We start from the raw sequence: 16535 nt of genomic DNA on the forward strand, positions 1-16535 counted from the left end.
GAGATTGAACCAAGCCCCATTGGGCCACGCGCGATCCTTTTCCCGCGACTGCATTGCGAGTCGCCCGTCAACTTCTCCGCATCTTGGATCCAGGTCGAGGCCTATTAATATTGTCGAGTGCCGCTGCGCTCTTCCCTCAGGATATTCTACTGTCGATCGCATCTCGGAGCAGTCGGGGATCCCAATGATGTCCAGTTGACCGCCGATTTCCACACGATCCCGTCAAAATGAAGCAGGTCTTGCGGCTGCGACCAGCTGCCTCCAACATCCTTCGGGGCCTTGAGAAGCACCAACCTCAACAATTATGCGGCGTACGATCTTTCTACAATTCGACTCCCAGACTACAAGGGAAAGAGGAGGAGGAGGGCAAGCCCTCGTTCAGAGGCCAGCTGTACGAAAGTACGGCCGACCGACTCGCACGAGAGCGGGCTGATCAAGCTCGCTACATTAAAGAAAGCGATGCCCGCAAGCCCAACGAGGGCAGGACACTGGCGACCAGCTTAGGTAAGGATTGGGTCCTCCCGTTGACCTCCTGGGCTAACTCCCCCCAGTCATTCTGTCCGTCGCAGCTGCCGCATATGTACTGGGGACACGCTCAGAAAAGCCAATCGACACGACCTCGACCACCTCTTTGGCACGAGCTCACAAACCTCAACATGACACCCGAACCTCCGTCCTGCAAGCGGCCTGGACCGACCTGGCCCTGGTTGTCGGTAAAGAGAATGTGTCCACTGTCTCATATGATCTTGACGCCCATTCCGGCTCGGAATGGTCCTCTTATACGGTCAAGCCGAACGAGCGGCCCTTTGCCATCGTCTATCCGGCCAGCACCGAAGAAGTTTCCCAAGTCATGAAAATATGCCACGACCGGAAGATACCCGTCACGGCCCTCTCGGGAGGGACCAGTCTGGAAGGTCACTTTGCACCGACCAGAGGCGGCGTGTGCATCGACCTGGGCAGGATGGACCGAATTCTACAATTCCATCCCAAGGACTTGGACATCGTGGTACAGCCGGCTCTGGGCTGGGAAGCTCTGAATGAAGATCTGGCCGAGCACGGCATGTTCTTCCCACCCGACCCGGGTCCAGGCGCCAAAATCGGCGGCATGGTCGGCACGGGCTGTTCTGGGACAAATGCGTACCGCTACGGAACCATGCGCGACTGGGTCGTCTCGCTCACAGTGGTACTTGCCGACGGGACGATCATCAAGACCCGCCGTCGGCCTCGGAAGTCAAGCGCCGGCTACAACTTGACCCAGATGTTCATCGGCAGTGAAGGCACCCTGGGCATTGTCACGGAGGCAACCTTGAAAGTCACCGTCCTCCCCAAGAGCCAGAACGTCGCAGTCGCCACCTTCCCGACGATCCACGCCGCCGCGGAGTGTGTCGCCAAGGTGGTGGGGGAAGGCATCCAACTCGCGGGCATGGAAATCCTGGATGACGTGCAGATGAGATGTATCAACAAGAGTGGATCGACCAGTCGACAGTGGCAAGAAGCGCCCACGCTGTTCTTCAAGTTTGCTGGGACACCAGACGGGATCAAAGAACAGATTCGCACGGTTCAGAAACTGGCAAAGTCGGCCAAAAACGAAAAGTTCGAATTCGCCAAGAACGACGACGAAGCTCACGAACTGTGGAGTGCCCGGAAAGAGGCGTTATGGAGTGTGATGGCGATGAAGAAGGACGAGAGTGATCATGTGTGGACAACGGACGTTGTAAGTCGTGCCGACCCCTGGGGAGCCCTGGTCCAGACTAATCATTCACAGGCCGTGCCCATCAGCAGACTAGCGGATATCATTCAAGAGACGCGAGATGATGTCGCACGCAGTGGACTGCTGGGTGGAATCTGTGGTCATGTGGGCGATGGAAACTTCCACAGTGAGTTCTTCCCTGGGAATATTGGAACCCCGACTAATCCCAGATAGCCATCCTGCTCTACAATGATGCCGAGAAGCAGAGTGCCGAGGAAGTCGTCCATCGCATGTGCAAACGGGCCATTGAGATGGAAGGAACGGTCACGGGCGAACATGGTGTCGGATTGAAAAAACGAGAGTATCTGATTGAAGAGCTCGGAGAGGACACCATCAACGCCATGCGAAGGGTAAGTCACCACTGCGACCACTGCGCCAGGATTCGCGTGCTGACCATGTGAAAAGCTCAAGCAGGCCTTTGATCCTCTCGGAATCCTGAACTGTGACAAGATCGTGCATCTTGAAGCCGGGCATTAGAACAATCCAAAAGAGGACAACTCCTCGGTGACGACGCACACCGAGTCGCATCGGTGTGGTTCTTCGACGCCTGCGCCAGCACCAGCACATGTCTCAATAGTACATATCTAGTCCAGATCTATACTCGGTCCCACCACCCAAAATGGAGGTCGGAACCGGGACCGATTTTGCCGAGTCCCCAACCTGCAAAACTACCCCGCACCACGCGGCGACGCGACTTTTTAGGCTAAAATGTGCTTGGGTCGTAGCGTGGGATTCTTTGGACGCTACTCCGGTGGGCAGAACATGAGGGAGACGTGAGAACATGAAATGACCAGCGAGCATGTCAATCATGGCGAGGACGTTCGGGTTACCTACAGAGGAAGTCCACCCGACGGCCCTGATCATTGATTTCCTTGATAGTTGAATGGACTCTTTACCATGGTCGAGATCCAAAATCACACGTCTTGATATCATCCTGGCCTACCCCTCATTACTTGCATCATACCGTACCTAGGTGCTGTTCTACCGACCGCCCTCTTGCCGTGCTTCATCAAAGACTCGATCAAGATTGGAAGGAATGGCCTCCGAAACACAGACCCGAGTGAGCTGAGAGCTATGGATCGCGGTGCTTCTACTGACTCGTGCGCGGCAGGAGAACAACTCTTTCGTCCTGCGTGGCATCAAGGACGTCTTCTTTGAAGATCGCCCGGTGCCGAAGCCCTCACAACCTCATGACGTCCTCCTTCAAGTCAATTTCACCGGCATCTGTGGCTCCGACGTCCACTACTGGCAGGAAGGTCGAATCGGACACTATGTGGTGAACGACCCCATGGTACTCGGCCACGAGTCCGCAGGCACTGTTCTCGAAGTCGGCTCGGAGGTCAAGAGCTTGAAGAAAGGAGATCGCGTGGCCATGGAGCCCGGAGTGCCTTGCCGGCGATGTGTCCGTTGCAAGGAAGGGAAATATAACCTATGCTTCGACATGGCTTTTGCTGCAACCCCGCCCTACGACGGCACGTTGGCAAAATACTATGTACTCCCGGATGATTTTTGTTACAAGCTTCCTGATCACGTCACCTTGGAGGAGGGTGCTTTGTTCGAGCCTTTGGCAGTCGGCGTTCACATCACCAAGCAAGCAAATATCAAGCAAGGGGACACCGTGGTGGTGTTTGGTGCCGGACCCGTGGGATTGCTGTGTGGTGCAGTCGCTCGGGCGTTCGGTGCGAAGAAGGTCATCGCGGTGGACATCAACACCGAACGGCTGGAGTTCGCAACGTCGTTCGGTGTCGATGCCACGTTCGTCCCGTCAAAAGTCTCTGCCCAAGAAAATGCTCAAAGGCTCAAGGACGAACACGGCCTAGGTCAGGGTGCGGACGCCGCCATCGATGCTAGTGGAGCTGAACCCAGCGTCCAAACGGCAATCCATGCAGTTCGCAACGGTGGGACCTACGTCCAGGGCGGTATGGGACGAGACGAAATCACCTTCCCGATCATGGCTGCATGCACCAAGGAGCTGACGATCAGGGGAAGTTTCAGATACGCGAGTGGTGACTACCAAGATGCGTTGGACCTTGTCAGTAATGGTAAGATTGACGTCAAGAAATTGATCAGCAGGACAGTCGGTTTCGATGAGGCAGTCCATGCCTTCGAGGATGTGAAAGCCGGTAAGGCGATCAAGGTGTTGATTGAAGGTCCGAAGTAAAAGGAGATTTGATTGGCGCCGTCCAGCGGTATCTCGGTGTCATTCTGCGCCCGGGGGAATTACGCCAGGCCTCGATGATCCCGCCTCAAGAACGACTTTTGATACCTGAAATTCAATCACATTGTGCAGCAACAATGTTTGTCGTTCCATCCTTTGACGCGAGTATTCCTGTGTCTCTGGCATTCTTCCCTCTCACCACAAACTGGATTCCCTTTTCTGTGAAGCCATGTTGGATGCACACGATCTTTGAACGTCATGTGCCATGCTGTGCTCCGCTAATGCAGGTCTACAGATCATTCCACGGCGCGGAAGCACGAACTTGCCCACTGCTAAACCACTGACTGACCTGTTCCGCGGTCACGACTCAACATGAGGCGCCGATGCTGACATGGCAGGGAAGTCCGAGGCTGGCCATGGATTTGAAGGCAAGGACTATGCATGCCGTTGCTTCGTCCCGAAAGGCCTTGGTTTCCTCGTGGTGTAGCATTAGATGAACTTGGAAGATGCCATGGCACCAGCGTTCTAGCTGACAGCCCAACGCGGAGGACGGAATAACACCGACAAGCTTTTTCCATCAAAGCACGGCACTTCTTTGCATCTCTGCCAATGTGGATCGCTTGCTCTCCCGCTGTCGATCCTAACCCATGCTCCAGGCATTCCTGACCTCATACACACGGAGGCCATTGACCCGAACGTTGCGAGAATGTCATCGCGGAATGTCAAAATAGGTCGACCCGTGATGCTATATTACAGAGGACAAGCGCAATTCCGCAGGGTGGCAGCAACATACTCTGACGTGGTTATTCCCTGCTCCCAAGATGCTGCTGCTCCTTCTCGCCTTATCAGTCCTCCTTGGTGCCACTGCCGCCGCCCAGGTCCCATATGCAGAGTATGTCTTGACACCCAGATCGCGTATACTCCGCCCAGCGGAGGTGTACAACGTGAATAGTACTGTTGGGTCCACAGAAGACTTGACCAGTGACCGAGCTGCACGGACTACGTTCACTGGGCCTTCTGCTGTTACCTACGATTTTGAGAAGAATGTAGCTGGATTAGTCGCATTCAATGTCTCTGAAGTCGCTGGGTCCTGTGCCTACATTGGTATTTCGTTCACAGAGTCGAGCTTGCGGATTAGCCAAACGGATGTGATGCGACAGCCGACGCGGGAATCGATGAATCCTTGTGGTTGGCGGTGGAGGCCAACGGACACTATGCCGCTGGAAAGCAGTACCAACGAGGTGGTTTCCGCTATCTGAACGTCTATCATAACTCGACTGGAAATGTCACTTTGTCTGATCTTACGGTCTACTACACTGCCATCCCTCACTACACCGAGGACCAGCTGGCAACCGGTGTTCAGACTGGATACTTCCACTGCAAAGATGACCAGATTAGTCGAGTCTGGTATGCCGGCGCCTACACGAACGAACTGTGTACCATCGACCCCACTGCAGGGAACTCGTTAATCCATCTGGGAGAGATCGGAAGCAACTCCAATGTGACCGCACCGCTCACTTGGTACAACAACCATACCATCGCCAATGGCACAGCTGCCCTGGTGGATGGTGCTAAGCGCGACCGACTGGTCTGGCCTGGAGATATACTCATTTCCCAACCGGGGATCTTTGTTTCCTCTTACGACATGGATATGCTCCGCGAATCGCTCAACTCGCTTCTGGTGATGTAGAATGCTTCAGGTGCCCTGCCGTATGCTGGTCGCCCTTTCCGCAATAAGCTGCCGATATGGTCATTTACCTATCACCTGCAAAGCCTCAACGATATCTACATGAAGGCCCTGGACTTTTCTCTGTCCTTCATCGACGACTCTGGGATGGCCAATGTCACTACGGCTGCGGACTGGCTCCGGTTTGGAATGGGAGGCCACAACATAGAGGCGAACAGCATCCTATATCATAACCTCAACCTCGCCACCTCCCTCGCTGCCCACCTCAACGACACTTCCACCTTTGTACAATCCTGGCCAGATATCGCTGAGGAACTCAAGTCGTCCGCCAACCAACACCTCTGGGATCCAGAGCTCAACCTCTATCGCGACAACGACACACTCCCCTTTACAGATCTACATCCACAGGATGGAAATGCGTGGGCAATCATTAGCAACCTGACATCCAGTTCGGCGCGGGCGGTGAATGTCTCACGGGCGCTGCAAGCGCGGTGGGGTCCATATGGTGCCCCTGCACCCGAGGCAGGCGAAACTGTTTCTCCTTTCGTCAGTGGCTTCGAGCTCCAAGCACACTATATCGCAGGGCGGCTGGAAGCGTCGGTCGACCTGACGAAACTCATGTGGGGAGATTTCATGCTGGACGACCCTCGCATGACCAACTCGACTTTCATCGAGGGATACTCTACCAACGGCGACTTGCACTACGCCCCGTACGAGAACGACCCCCGCCTCTCCCACGCACATGGCTGGGCAACCGGGCCGACCTCGACTTTGACCTTCTTCGCCGCGGGCCTCCAGGTCACGTCCGCCGCGGGCAAGACGTGGCTCGTGGCACCCCAGCTGGGTGGTTTACACAGCGTCGAGGCCGGCTATCAAACAAATGTGGGCTCATTCGCTTCCCGTGCTATTGCGATGCCACATGGCGGCCTCAACGTGACATTCAACACCCCTGTGGCAACGTCAGGGAAGGCGCAACTGAGATATTCTGGATTGCTCGGCCGTTTGACGGTCCCCAGAGACTCGACAGGGCACTATACAAAGAGACAGACGTCGGAGGAAGAAATGGCTACCAAGGTTGTGACGGTCGATGACCTGCCTGGTGGCAATTACTCGGTCATCCTAGAAGTAGGTGCCTGAATCGACGAGGATCACCAGGTTGCTATCCTCAAAGACCAATGAGTGCGTTGTGATTTATTTCTTGCATGAACGAGTACAGGGCGACGCTGGCGGCAGTTTCTAGGCCAGTCGAGTCGTGAAGAGAAAGACCACATCCGCCGCGAGGGGGGGGTTGGCCAAGACGAGGCTGAAAACAAGGGTGAGGGGCCCAGTAATATGTAACCGTGTACATAGTCAGAGCCCGTATCTACTGTTTCGCGAACGTGCACATCCCAAGCCAAATCTCACCACAGCACCGTCTCTCCATCCCACTGATAGAAGCGGCCGCTCTGCTCAACCGTGACACCGTGGAGAGTCCTCAGCATCCCGCGAATACTCTCCTCGGGCGTCAGGACAGCACCCGCGCCCCCCATGCGAGTCTTCACCCAGCCCGGATCCATGACGATGGCGATGGCGCCCTTCTCCTTCAGGGCCTCCGCCTGGTGGACCGTGAGCATGTTCAGCGCAGCCTTGCTGACCGCGTACGTCGCGCACTTAATGATGCCCTTGCCGCACGAGCCCAGCCCGCTGGACATGTTGAGCACGACGCTCCCCTGCCGGAGGCTTTTCTCCAGCGCCTTGAAGAGCTCGCTGGGTCCGATGACATTGATGTCGATGTGCGTGCGCAGGTCGTCTGGGTCCATTGTCAGTGCCGTCTGGCTCGACACCGCGTTGATCCCGGCGTTGTTGAGTAGGTAGTGGAGTTGCCCGCCGGCCAGCAAGCGCGAGATCTCCTCACCCGCCCTTTTGATCGAGGAGACGGACGCCGTGTCGCATTCGACGACGTGCACTCTGCCGGATGTTGACGATGCTAGGGTCTTGAGCTCGTCCAGCTCGCCTCGCAGCGATCGCACACCTGCGATGACGGTGTTCTTGTCTGATGCCGACGTAATTTGCCGCACGAACTCGAGCCCCAGCCCGCGATTGGCCCCGGTAATGAGGTAGGTCTTTCCCGGCATTTTCACTCCTGCTACCGTGGGTGCTTGGTGTGTTTGCTCTGTGGCTCGGGCGTGAACCAGGAGGAGTGCTGTTCCGGCTGCGTGAAATGGAAATGAAGGATCGGGGATACTTTGTACCCTGTCATAAATAGTACCTGTGTTTTCCTCACGGTGCCGACTACGAGCTACTTCAAATGCCTTTAGCCGGGTCACACTTCATTCGCGGATTTTCAGCGGTTATGACCCTGATGAGGTCAGTCGAATGGGGTACAAGATTTACTCTGGAGGTAAATTCGGCTAAATGCCGGTTTGGGCGGTGCCAGACATGCCTGGGGCTGGAAACTTCTTACTGATAGGATTTGAGATTGCAGGTACTATCACATCATATCAAATCGCAATCTAGCGAACGAGGTCCCCTCCCATCAATCGACTCAATTCCCCCAAACTCGTCATGACGACCAGCGACTAAGTCAATTCTTGGCCCTTGATATTCCACTCGACTCTGCTGATTCCGTTGTTGCCCATGAGCCAGAGCGTCGTCAGATTCTCACCGGTCCAGGCGAAGTTCTGGACGGTATAATTTGTCTGGATGCGGATGAGCAGCTGTCCGACATCGTCGATGACGTCAACACCGTGGCCAGAACCGGTGAGCACGAGACCTTCTTGGCTGACTTTCACTCCATCGGGAACCCAGTCCTGTGCCAGGTAAAATGCACGCTTGTTGACGATTCTGGTGCCGTTTTTCTCGACGTCCCAGGCGTAGATGAAACGCGGCCCTGTTGTGTTGAACGTTGTGCCTTGAGACCCAAGGTTGGGATCTATAGTACCGGTCACGGCCCCCGTGTCTGATATATACAGGGTGGTCCCGTCTGGTGAAAAGGCGATGCCGTTCGGCTGCTTGAGCGTGTCGTCGATAACGAAGACGGCACCCGTATTGGGGTTGAAACGGTAGCTGGCTACGGGTAGTTGGGGTGCAGTGTCGGTCAAAGCATTGAACCAGCTGTAGGTAGGGTCGGTGAAGAAAATATCTTTGGTGACCGGATGGACGGCCAAATCATCGATGTTGTTGAAGTAAAAGCCGTAATAGTTGTTGAGCAGGACGGTCGACTCGTTGGTGGCGGGGTCGACCGTCCGAATGGAAACTCTCTGCTCAAGGCCGTCGATATCATCGGCACCACCACTCGCGCCGAACAATAACAAGCCGTTCCAGAAGGTGCCTCCGTTCGGCGCGTATATGGGAGGATCGGGCAAGTACTCGCTGATCGTCGGTGGATCGTCGTTTAAGTTGATCACGAGTTGCGGCAGCACACCGGTCGGGGGCGCCAGTTGGGAGAGGAACAGCAGATTCTGCTCTGGCGCGTATATGGGAGCTTCGTGCACGGCGGGGGAGACTTCAAAGACGAATTCATAGCTTGGATTGTCGCCGAGATACTTGAGGCCACGCTCCCGGTCAAAGACGACAAAGTTGGCATCGCCGAGAAGACCAAAGGCGGGTGCATTGTCTACCGTGGTGTTCTTGAAATCGAATTGCTGCTCATTGTCGGAAATCGATCTGTTGAAATGATACGGTAGTACCGCCGCCTAGTGATCGTGAGAGGCAGTCGCACAGAAAGAGGTCCGTCCTTACGTATTGATTGACGCACACAGTGCCACTGCCAGTAGCACCACATTCCTCCACGATCGGTCTCGTCACTCCGTTAGGCTGAATGTCTTGTGCCAGGCACAAGGACCACAGCGAAAAAAGCAGGATGCTTCGAAAGCCCTTCATCTTGCGAGGATAGGTCGAACTTTCGCGGAACAGGAAGTTGCGCAAGATGATCGCGAAGGAGCGAAGAGTGCAGGTTTTCTACCACGGCAGCGTCTGCGGGGTTGTCAATCCCAAGCATGTTCACCACGCACTTGCTTCGAACCGAGCAGGAGGAGAAATCATAACATTCACGTCATAAGTTGCGTTCCCCGGTGTTGAAATGGCAGGATACCCGGAAGAGGTCAAGGAAGCTTTCACCGGGTCCTGTCGATCTCACACGCATGAGCTTTCGATTGGACCAGAGGTAAAAAGAGAAGCGTGTGGCGTGCTTCTCCTGCATCGGAATCTCGGTGGTGCAGCAATGACAGCAGTGGTGTGGTGATGTGGGGGAGAATGCTTGATTTTGCGGAGAAGCCTGTACAAGCACATCGGTATGCCGGCCGCCGGGTCGAGTCCGGGCAATGACCGATGGCATAGCGCGATACAATTGGTCGGTGAATCCAGGGTCCGGACTCGAACAGGTATCAGTCAGTCGCCATGTGTAAGCGAACCAATATCATTGCCTCGCATTGAGGCCAGTGCTGTCTTCTATGCCAGTGTTTCCGGTGGAAGTTGGGTTGAAGGTTTCTCCAACAATGGTTGCAATGACTTTGGCCTTTGCGCGAGCCTTTGCAATTCTCTCGTCAAACTCCGTGACCGCCTCGTCAGAATTGTCCTTGGCCACGGAAGCAGGATCTGCGGCAATCGACAGTGCCTCAACATGTCTCTGGAGTCGAGCATTTGTGGACAAGCGTGGGAGAGTCTGGCAGACCTGACGCATCATGGCTGCGTCGGACAGGGTAGAAGCAGTCGGGGTGCCGGCAGAGGAAGTAGTCACCTCCCGGAGGGCCTCACCACTGGCATTGGACAAACCAAGCCGGCGTTGCCATACAAGTGCTCGTCCCCGATGTTTACCCAATTCCAGCGCTTTCTCGTACCCCTTTTCGACGCCAAACACCTTACCTTCAACCAAGCCTGCGTATGTGCTGTCGACGACGCCGGCATCATAGCCTTCCTTGTAGTAGTTATTTTCGATATCCAGTAACTCGTCAAATGGATCGGATGCCATGGTGGTGGGCTTCTCTGGATCGATGGATATCCAGGGAAGGGAGAGAAGGAATGAGGAAGGGGATATTTTGTGGGAGATGGATTGAGGCTTAAAATAAGCATGAAGTTTAGCGGCTCGGCAATTGGTTAAAGCGTGAAATTTGACGCACTTCAGGCACGAGGGCATCAGCGGCGGGGGGTGACTCAGGAACTGCAAACTGCTTTCAACTCAACACCCGTCTGCAACTCTTTCTGTGGCGCTCCCCACTCGACCACCATTTGAACCGATCTGACTCCTCTAGCGTCGTCCTGGCATTTCTCAACTTGAATCCTTCTACACGGTCTGATCTCACTGGTTCTTTCCCCGACGACGCCAGACCAGCCTCACCCTGCTCGAAATCCGCCCACCATGGGCTCCCAAAAGATCCTGCCGCAAGAGGGGAAGCGGAATATCCTCATCACATCTGCATTGCCGTATGTGAACAATGTATGGGTTCCTTCTCTGTGCGTTTGGCCTGTGACTCACCGTACCTCCTAGACCCCTCATCTCGGAAACATCGTCGGCAGCGTGCTCAGCGCAGATGTCTTCTCACGATACAACAAAGCTCGCGGCAGACCGACGCTGTACGTTTGTGGGACGGACGAGTACGGCACGGCGACCGAGACGCAGGCATTAAAGGAAGGGGTGACCCCAGAAGAGCTGTGTGCGAAATACAATAAAATCCACGCGGAGGTGTACGAATGGTTCGAGATCGGCTTCGACATCTTTGGACGCACTCCCACCAAGCACCACACCGAGATCTCTCAGCACATCTTTACCCAGCTGCACGAGAGGGATTTCTTGACAGAACACGTCAACAGCCAGCCCTTCTGCGAAAAACACGGCAAGTTCTTGGCAGATCGTTTTGTGGAAGGCACCTGCCCCAAGTGCGGCTACGACGACGCTCGCGGGGACCAGTGTGACAAATGCGGCAGCCTCCTCGACCCCCTCGATCTGATCAATCCCCGCTGCAAGGTCGATGGTGCCACTCCGGTCACCAAAGAGACGACGCATACCTACCTGCGCCTGGACGTGCTGCAACCCAAGCTTGAAGAGTGGTCGAAAGTCTCCATCGAGAAGGGCGGATGGTCAAAGAATGCCAGGGTGATTACGGAAGCGTGGCTGAAGCAAGGTCTCAAGGAAAGGGGCATTACCCGTGATCTCTCCTGGGGTGTCCCCGTCCCCCTCCCTGGCTACGAACACAAAGTGCTCTATGTCTGGTTTGAGGCTTGCATAGGCTACCCGTCGATCACCGCCAACTATACCGACGACTGGAAGAAATGGTGGTACAATCCCGAGAACGTCCAGCTTTACCAGTTCCTGGGCAAGGACAACGTCCCGTTCCATTCAGTCATCTTCCCGGCGTGTCAAATCGGCACGGAGGACAATTGGACAAAGCTCCATCACCTCTCGGCGACCGAATACCTCAACTATGAGAATGGGAAATTCAGCAAAAGTCGTGGGATTGGCGTCTTCGGCAACAACGCCAAGGAAACGGGTGTACCGGCCGACGTTTGGAGGTACTATCTGCTCAAAAACCGACCAGAGTCGGGCGATACTCAATTCGAGTGGCGTCCATTCATCGACGGCAACAATTCTGAACTCCTCGCCAAGCTGGGCAACTTTGTCAACCGAATCATCAAGCTGGTCAACTCGCCCAAAGCCTATTCGGGCGTCATCCCCGACTTCGACGCGCACAAACTCCCTGAATCCTTCCAAGCTTCTCTGACGGAGATCACAGATCTCGTTAAGCAATACCTCGCCGAGATGGAGGCGGTCCATCTTCGGAATGGTATCTTGGTCGCCATGAAGATTGCGGAGGCCGGGAATGGCCTCATCCAAGCCCATCGGCTGGATAACGCTTTGATAGCCAGTGACCCTAACCTTGCCGCCGCGGTGATTGGGACTGTGATCAACCTGATTTATCTCACATCCGCAATCTTCGAGCCATACCTCCCTGCCACGACAGCTTCCATCCGGAAACAATTGGACCGTGACTTCTTGCAGATTCCATCTGAGGAAGATATTGAAGGAGGCTGGCTACCTACTTACATAAAGCCGGGTCATAAGATCGGGCAAGCTGAGTATTTGTTTACCAAGATTGACGAGAAGAAAGCAGAAGAGTGGAGACAATATTTTGGCGGGAACCAAGCAGAACGGGAGAAGAAGAGGAAGGACGAAGCGGATGCTGCGGCGAAGAAGGCTGCACAGAAGGAAAAGACCAAAGCAAAGAAGGCCGCACAAAAGGCCGCTGCCGCTGCCGGAGGTGAAAGTGTAGAGACAAGCGCCAAGGGTGGCCAAAAAGGAAAGGACCTGGCAAACAGTGTCCCACTGGCTGGGGAGGATGCCGCTGTCGCCAAAGTTGTGGATGGTGTGGCTCAGGTCACCCTACCTACTTCGTGAATGAAGCCTGATGGTTGAGGATAACCGAGCTACGGATCAATCGGTGGGAAAGCGCCCTGATGAGAGATGATACACGAAGAGATTCTAGAACGCAGATGACGCGAAAATCGATCAAGGGCACTTCAACGGCTCAAGATACTCCTGCATGATCAAATGAGAAGAAATTCATTGATGCGTGTTTCAAATAGTGCACCTTGCCTGTCGGCCCTGCCGGAACTGCTCGAAGCGAGTGCGACCTCATTGACGTCGTGTGCGCCCTGCTCTCAATATGAAATCAACTCTTCCTTAGATTTATCTTGGTAACGCCCCGTTTCGATTTGCCGCTCGAGGACTAGTGCAACGTGAAAGCTGCTTGTATGCATGGAAACCTCGATGATGTTGACCCTTGAGAGCAGCACATCTTTGCAGCCGTTCGGCTCCGCGAGGCCAATCTCTTCAATCTCCGGACCCTCTCTGCCACTGACAACTGTGGTGGTTCGATCTCGACAGGCATGCTCGCGACAGATTTGGTTCAACAGAGGACAAAATCCCAGGAACTTGTTTGAAAAGGACAGAGAGCATCCAAGTCTGAATTTCGGGCAAACAAAGAGAAGAACACAACATGTCTCGTGCTCGATACGCTACCCACTGCTTCTGATAGCAATTAACGGATGACGGTGTCGTCTGACCGCCCTTTGCCACTTCTGAATCCCTTGAGGAACCCTTTCCCGCCTGTATTCTTGTCCTCTACCTGGACAGTACCGCCTTTCACTTCATTCGCCAAATCATCGACACCCGCACCGAAGTCCTTCTTCTGAGATCGATAACGCACCAGATCCTCGCCCCTCAGGATACAGTCTGCCGCGGGCTCTTCTGTCCCCGCGTACTGGCCGTCACTGTCCTTGGCGTAGTGTGCAAGATAGTCACGGCGAGTGACCTCCCGCATTGAAAACTTTTGCTTGGAGCCGCTGGACGCTCCGCTCGTGGACTTGCGGTGGAAAAACGACGGTTTTCCTCCCGCCCCGTCGTCTGAACGTGCGGCGTCAGCGTTGGAAGACGCGGCTTTTTCGATGTCCTCTGGCCGCAGCACGGGTATTGACAAGATCGAGTCATCGTGAAATCTCACAGGGAGCAAATTCGGTGCACCGTGGCCCATGCTATCGGCATGTCCCAGCGCCTCCATCGCGCTGTGCCCGCGCCGTGTTGCGTCCGACTCACCAAAGGACCGGCCAATAGCAGTGAAAGATGCCATGTTTGTGTCGCCCATTGTCCCGAAATCACGTCGAAGAAGCGATATTCAAAATGGAAGGATACGGCTGGAAGGATCGAGAGCAATACCTGTAAATCAATGTGTGTGGGGCGGGTTGTACGTTCTCGCCGTGCTGGACTGGGTCTCTATTTTTTACGTAGTCTCAAGGCCGGAGGAAATGAGCTATATACTGGGTACTTCCATTTGGGCATACGCAACTCGAGCTCTGCCGTCGTGATCGAGGCGCCTCGTACGGGCTAGAATTTCAAAGTATCCATTTTTAGATAATTATGCTTTCGGTTCGAAAAGCCATTCAGCGTGGGAGATTCCATGCGACCTCGATGCCGAATACGAGCAAGCCCATGCGAGAACATTGATGACGTAGTCTAGACGAGCTAAATAAAAAGGGCTAGTGACCCCCCTTGACTGAAGGTTCGCTATTTCGCGGATGGCCCAGACACAGCCCTCTGCCATTCAATCCCAACAGAGTGTTTTGCCACACGGGGCACGCTGGAGAAAGCAATATAAAACAGCTCCCGAAAGAGACTCAGGCCCAGGGCATGTTGCAGGCTACGCGGCACTAGGTATGCCTAGCAAAGTTGCTTTGTTAGAGAGTAACTCCGACCTCGTCCCAAAAGGTTGCGGCAGCACAGCAAGCTTTTGGGCTCTCCATACTACCTACCAGAGACCTGTCCAAGAGACCCTTCTGGCAACTGACCAACTACCCCAGCCTGGTTGTTCAGTCATGTCATCCGACACAAGTTTCCACAAAGGCCAAAAAGGTCGCCGCAACAATGACGACGCCCCATTTAGTTTCCCGGTGTTCGTGCCTGGCCGTTGCCAGCGGAAATGTTCAACAAAACCCTATACCGACGTTTCCCTTCGCTGGCTCTAAGGCACCACTTTGTTTGGTCACGTCAAGGGCCAGATTGAAAACCTGGCGAGGCCAACATCGAGGTGGTGCTTTGCACGTCTTCCGAGAGCGTATCTCTCTGGAGTATTGGATGGGCCCGTGTGCTAGACTCGAGGCTTTCATGGACTCAATGACTCTGGCGTAGTTTCGCTAGAGCCGCGGCGATGCCGTCGCTTAGTCCAGGCTCTTGCCGAGCGACGGCTTGCTCGGCTCTTTGTTTTTCCGGTCCTGCTAGGTCTGCTTCTTGTGCCATTGTAAACGCCAACGCCTCCTCGTCTTCGTCGAAATCGTCGGCTGGTATCTCCTGCAGCCGGGCGCGCTTCTGGGACGGGCCGAGTCCCATATGTCCGTGTACCATCACCGAGTCCATTTCTGGTCCTCGAGGAGCAGACGTCGTGCCCACGGGAGTGGTTAGCAATAAGGATTCAGATGAGACATTAGGCAAGCCATCTTCACTGGACATCGTCGATTCTTGTCTCAATAATGCAGCACTAGACTTGGTCGCTCTCTTGATTCTAAATGGCTCGCGAACTGTGGTTGACCATGCCTTGACTTTCTTCTCACCCCATCCAGGAACGATGGCCAACTCTTCTGGTTGCGCGTTCACTGCGGCGCGGAGGGAACCAAAGTTGGAAATCAGGCTTGCGGCGTCGGTTTTGTTGATGTTGCGAGGCGTGGTGACAAACTCCGTCAGGTTCTCCTTGTATGTCTCGGCTCGATGGGCCCGTATTGAGGTGGGCGACGCATGCTCGTAGGACTTGAAGAGTTCGAGGTATCGGCCGGCTTCTTGCGACGACCAGCAGAGGATCAGGGTCAAATTGTTGATCATGGAGGTCTTGGATAGTTCTTTAAGAGCTTCTTCATGGTTTGTTATGTCTACCATCGTCAGCAAGATGCGGAGGTTGTACAGCTTCCCGAGTTGGCGAAGGCGACTGTAGACATATTCAGGGTGTAGCCGATGGTACTTCAGAGACAAGAACAGGGCGCATGTTGTCGCTCCCAGCACATAGTCACAGGGGATATCGGAATACTCCCACGGTAACGACTTAACATGGTTCAGAATCGGATTGCCTTTCTGGCGAGTAGAGACCAATATAGCAGAAGGCCCCTGCCTAGAAGGCAGTGCCTGTGGCTTTGGCTGAACAATTCGGGAGGTCCCAGTCGTGGCGGGACGACTGCTTCCTGACGAATTTCCGGACCTTTGCACGGCTGCTTCGGCCGCTAGAAATTCGGCATCATCGAATTCTTCAGCCATACTGCATCTGAACTAGCCATGGCACTCTGTCGGGCGTGTGAGCACTTCGACGGGGCAATAATTGAGAGACAACACGGTTGATAGAGATCACCGCGAGCTGATGATATGTGGCCAAAGACCGCGTTTCGCCAAGCCATAGATCGATGCGTGTTCCAATTGGGCTATTTTCCGCGCT

General features: G+C 54.7%; 9 protein-coding genes across 9 annotated transcripts; 4 read left to right on the top strand and 5 right to left on the bottom strand.

Annotated features, from left to right (window-relative positions):
* Positions 1-227: 227 nt before the first annotated feature.
* On the top strand, positions 228-2227 carry A1O9_06904 (D-lactate dehydrogenase (cytochrome); the record flags this gene model as incomplete). Its single annotated transcript, XM_013403850.1, has 5 exons — positions 228-504; positions 552-1714; positions 1766-1877; positions 1925-2100; positions 2156-2227. The coding sequence occupies 5 exons, from the start codon at positions 228-230 to the stop codon at positions 2225-2227; spliced, it is 1800 nt and encodes a 599-aa protein (XP_013259304.1).
* A 559-nt stretch (positions 2228-2786) lies between these two features.
* Positions 2787-3911, top strand: A1O9_06905 (D-xylulose reductase A; the record flags this gene model as incomplete). Its single annotated transcript, XM_013403851.1, has 2 exons — positions 2787-2810; positions 2862-3911. 2 exons carry the CDS (start codon positions 2787-2789, stop codon positions 3909-3911), a joined length of 1074 nt encoding a protein of 357 aa, XP_013259305.1.
* Positions 3912-4729: 818 nt separating this feature from the next.
* A1O9_06906 (uncharacterized protein) lies at positions 4730-6732 on the top strand (the record flags this gene model as incomplete). The annotated part of the gene is made up of 3 exons (XM_013403852.1): positions 4730-5012; positions 5069-5496; positions 5599-6732. 3 exons carry the CDS (start codon positions 4730-4732, stop codon positions 6730-6732), a joined length of 1845 nt encoding a protein of 614 aa, XP_013259306.1.
* A 263-nt stretch (positions 6733-6995) lies between these two features.
* A1O9_06907 (uncharacterized protein) lies at positions 6996-7709 on the bottom strand (the record flags this gene model as incomplete). The annotated part of the gene is made up of 1 exon (XM_013403853.1): positions 6996-7709. One exon carries the CDS (start codon positions 7707-7709, stop codon positions 6996-6998), a length of 714 nt encoding a protein of 237 aa, XP_013259307.1.
* A 444-nt stretch (positions 7710-8153) lies between these two features.
* On the bottom strand, positions 8154-9456 carry A1O9_06908 (gluconolactonase; the record flags this gene model as incomplete). The annotated part of the gene is made up of 2 exons (XM_013403854.1): positions 8154-9269; positions 9316-9456. The coding sequence occupies 2 exons, from the start codon at positions 9454-9456 to the stop codon at positions 8154-8156; spliced, it is 1257 nt and encodes a 418-aa protein (XP_013259308.1).
* Positions 9457-9991: 535 nt separating this feature from the next.
* A1O9_06909 (uncharacterized protein) lies at positions 9992-10543 on the bottom strand (the record flags this gene model as incomplete). Its single annotated transcript, XM_013403855.1, has 1 exon — positions 9992-10543. The coding sequence occupies one exon, from the start codon at positions 10541-10543 to the stop codon at positions 9992-9994; it is 552 nt and encodes a 183-aa protein (XP_013259309.1).
* Positions 10544-10930: 387 nt separating this feature from the next.
* On the top strand, positions 10931-12964 carry A1O9_06910 (methionyl-tRNA synthetase; the record flags this gene model as incomplete). Its single annotated transcript, XM_013403856.1, has 2 exons — positions 10931-11008; positions 11060-12964. The coding sequence occupies 2 exons, from the start codon at positions 10931-10933 to the stop codon at positions 12962-12964; spliced, it is 1983 nt and encodes a 660-aa protein (XP_013259310.1).
* Positions 12965-13712: 748 nt separating this feature from the next.
* A1O9_06911 (uncharacterized protein) lies at positions 13713-14228 on the bottom strand. Its single transcript, XM_013403857.1, has one exon. The coding sequence runs from the start codon at positions 14054-14056 to the stop codon at positions 13790-13792; it is 267 nt and encodes an 88-aa protein (XP_013259311.1). The 5' UTR covers positions 14057-14228; the 3' UTR covers positions 13713-13789.
* A 1004-nt stretch (positions 14229-15232) lies between these two features.
* A1O9_06912 (DNA excision repair protein ERCC-1) lies at positions 15233-16360 on the bottom strand (the record flags this gene model as incomplete). The annotated part of the gene is made up of 1 exon (XM_013403858.1): positions 15233-16360. One exon carries the CDS (start codon positions 16358-16360, stop codon positions 15233-15235), a length of 1128 nt encoding a protein of 375 aa, XP_013259312.1.
* Between the last annotated feature and the right edge of the window lie 175 nt (positions 16361-16535).

The sequence above is a fragment of the Exophiala aquamarina genome (genome assembly GCF_000709125.1).
Source record: "Exophiala aquamarina CBS 119918 chromosome Unknown aczIA-supercont1.5, whole genome shotgun sequence".
NCBI classification, from domain to species: domain Eukaryota; kingdom Fungi; phylum Ascomycota; class Eurotiomycetes; order Chaetothyriales; family Herpotrichiellaceae; genus Exophiala; species Exophiala aquamarina.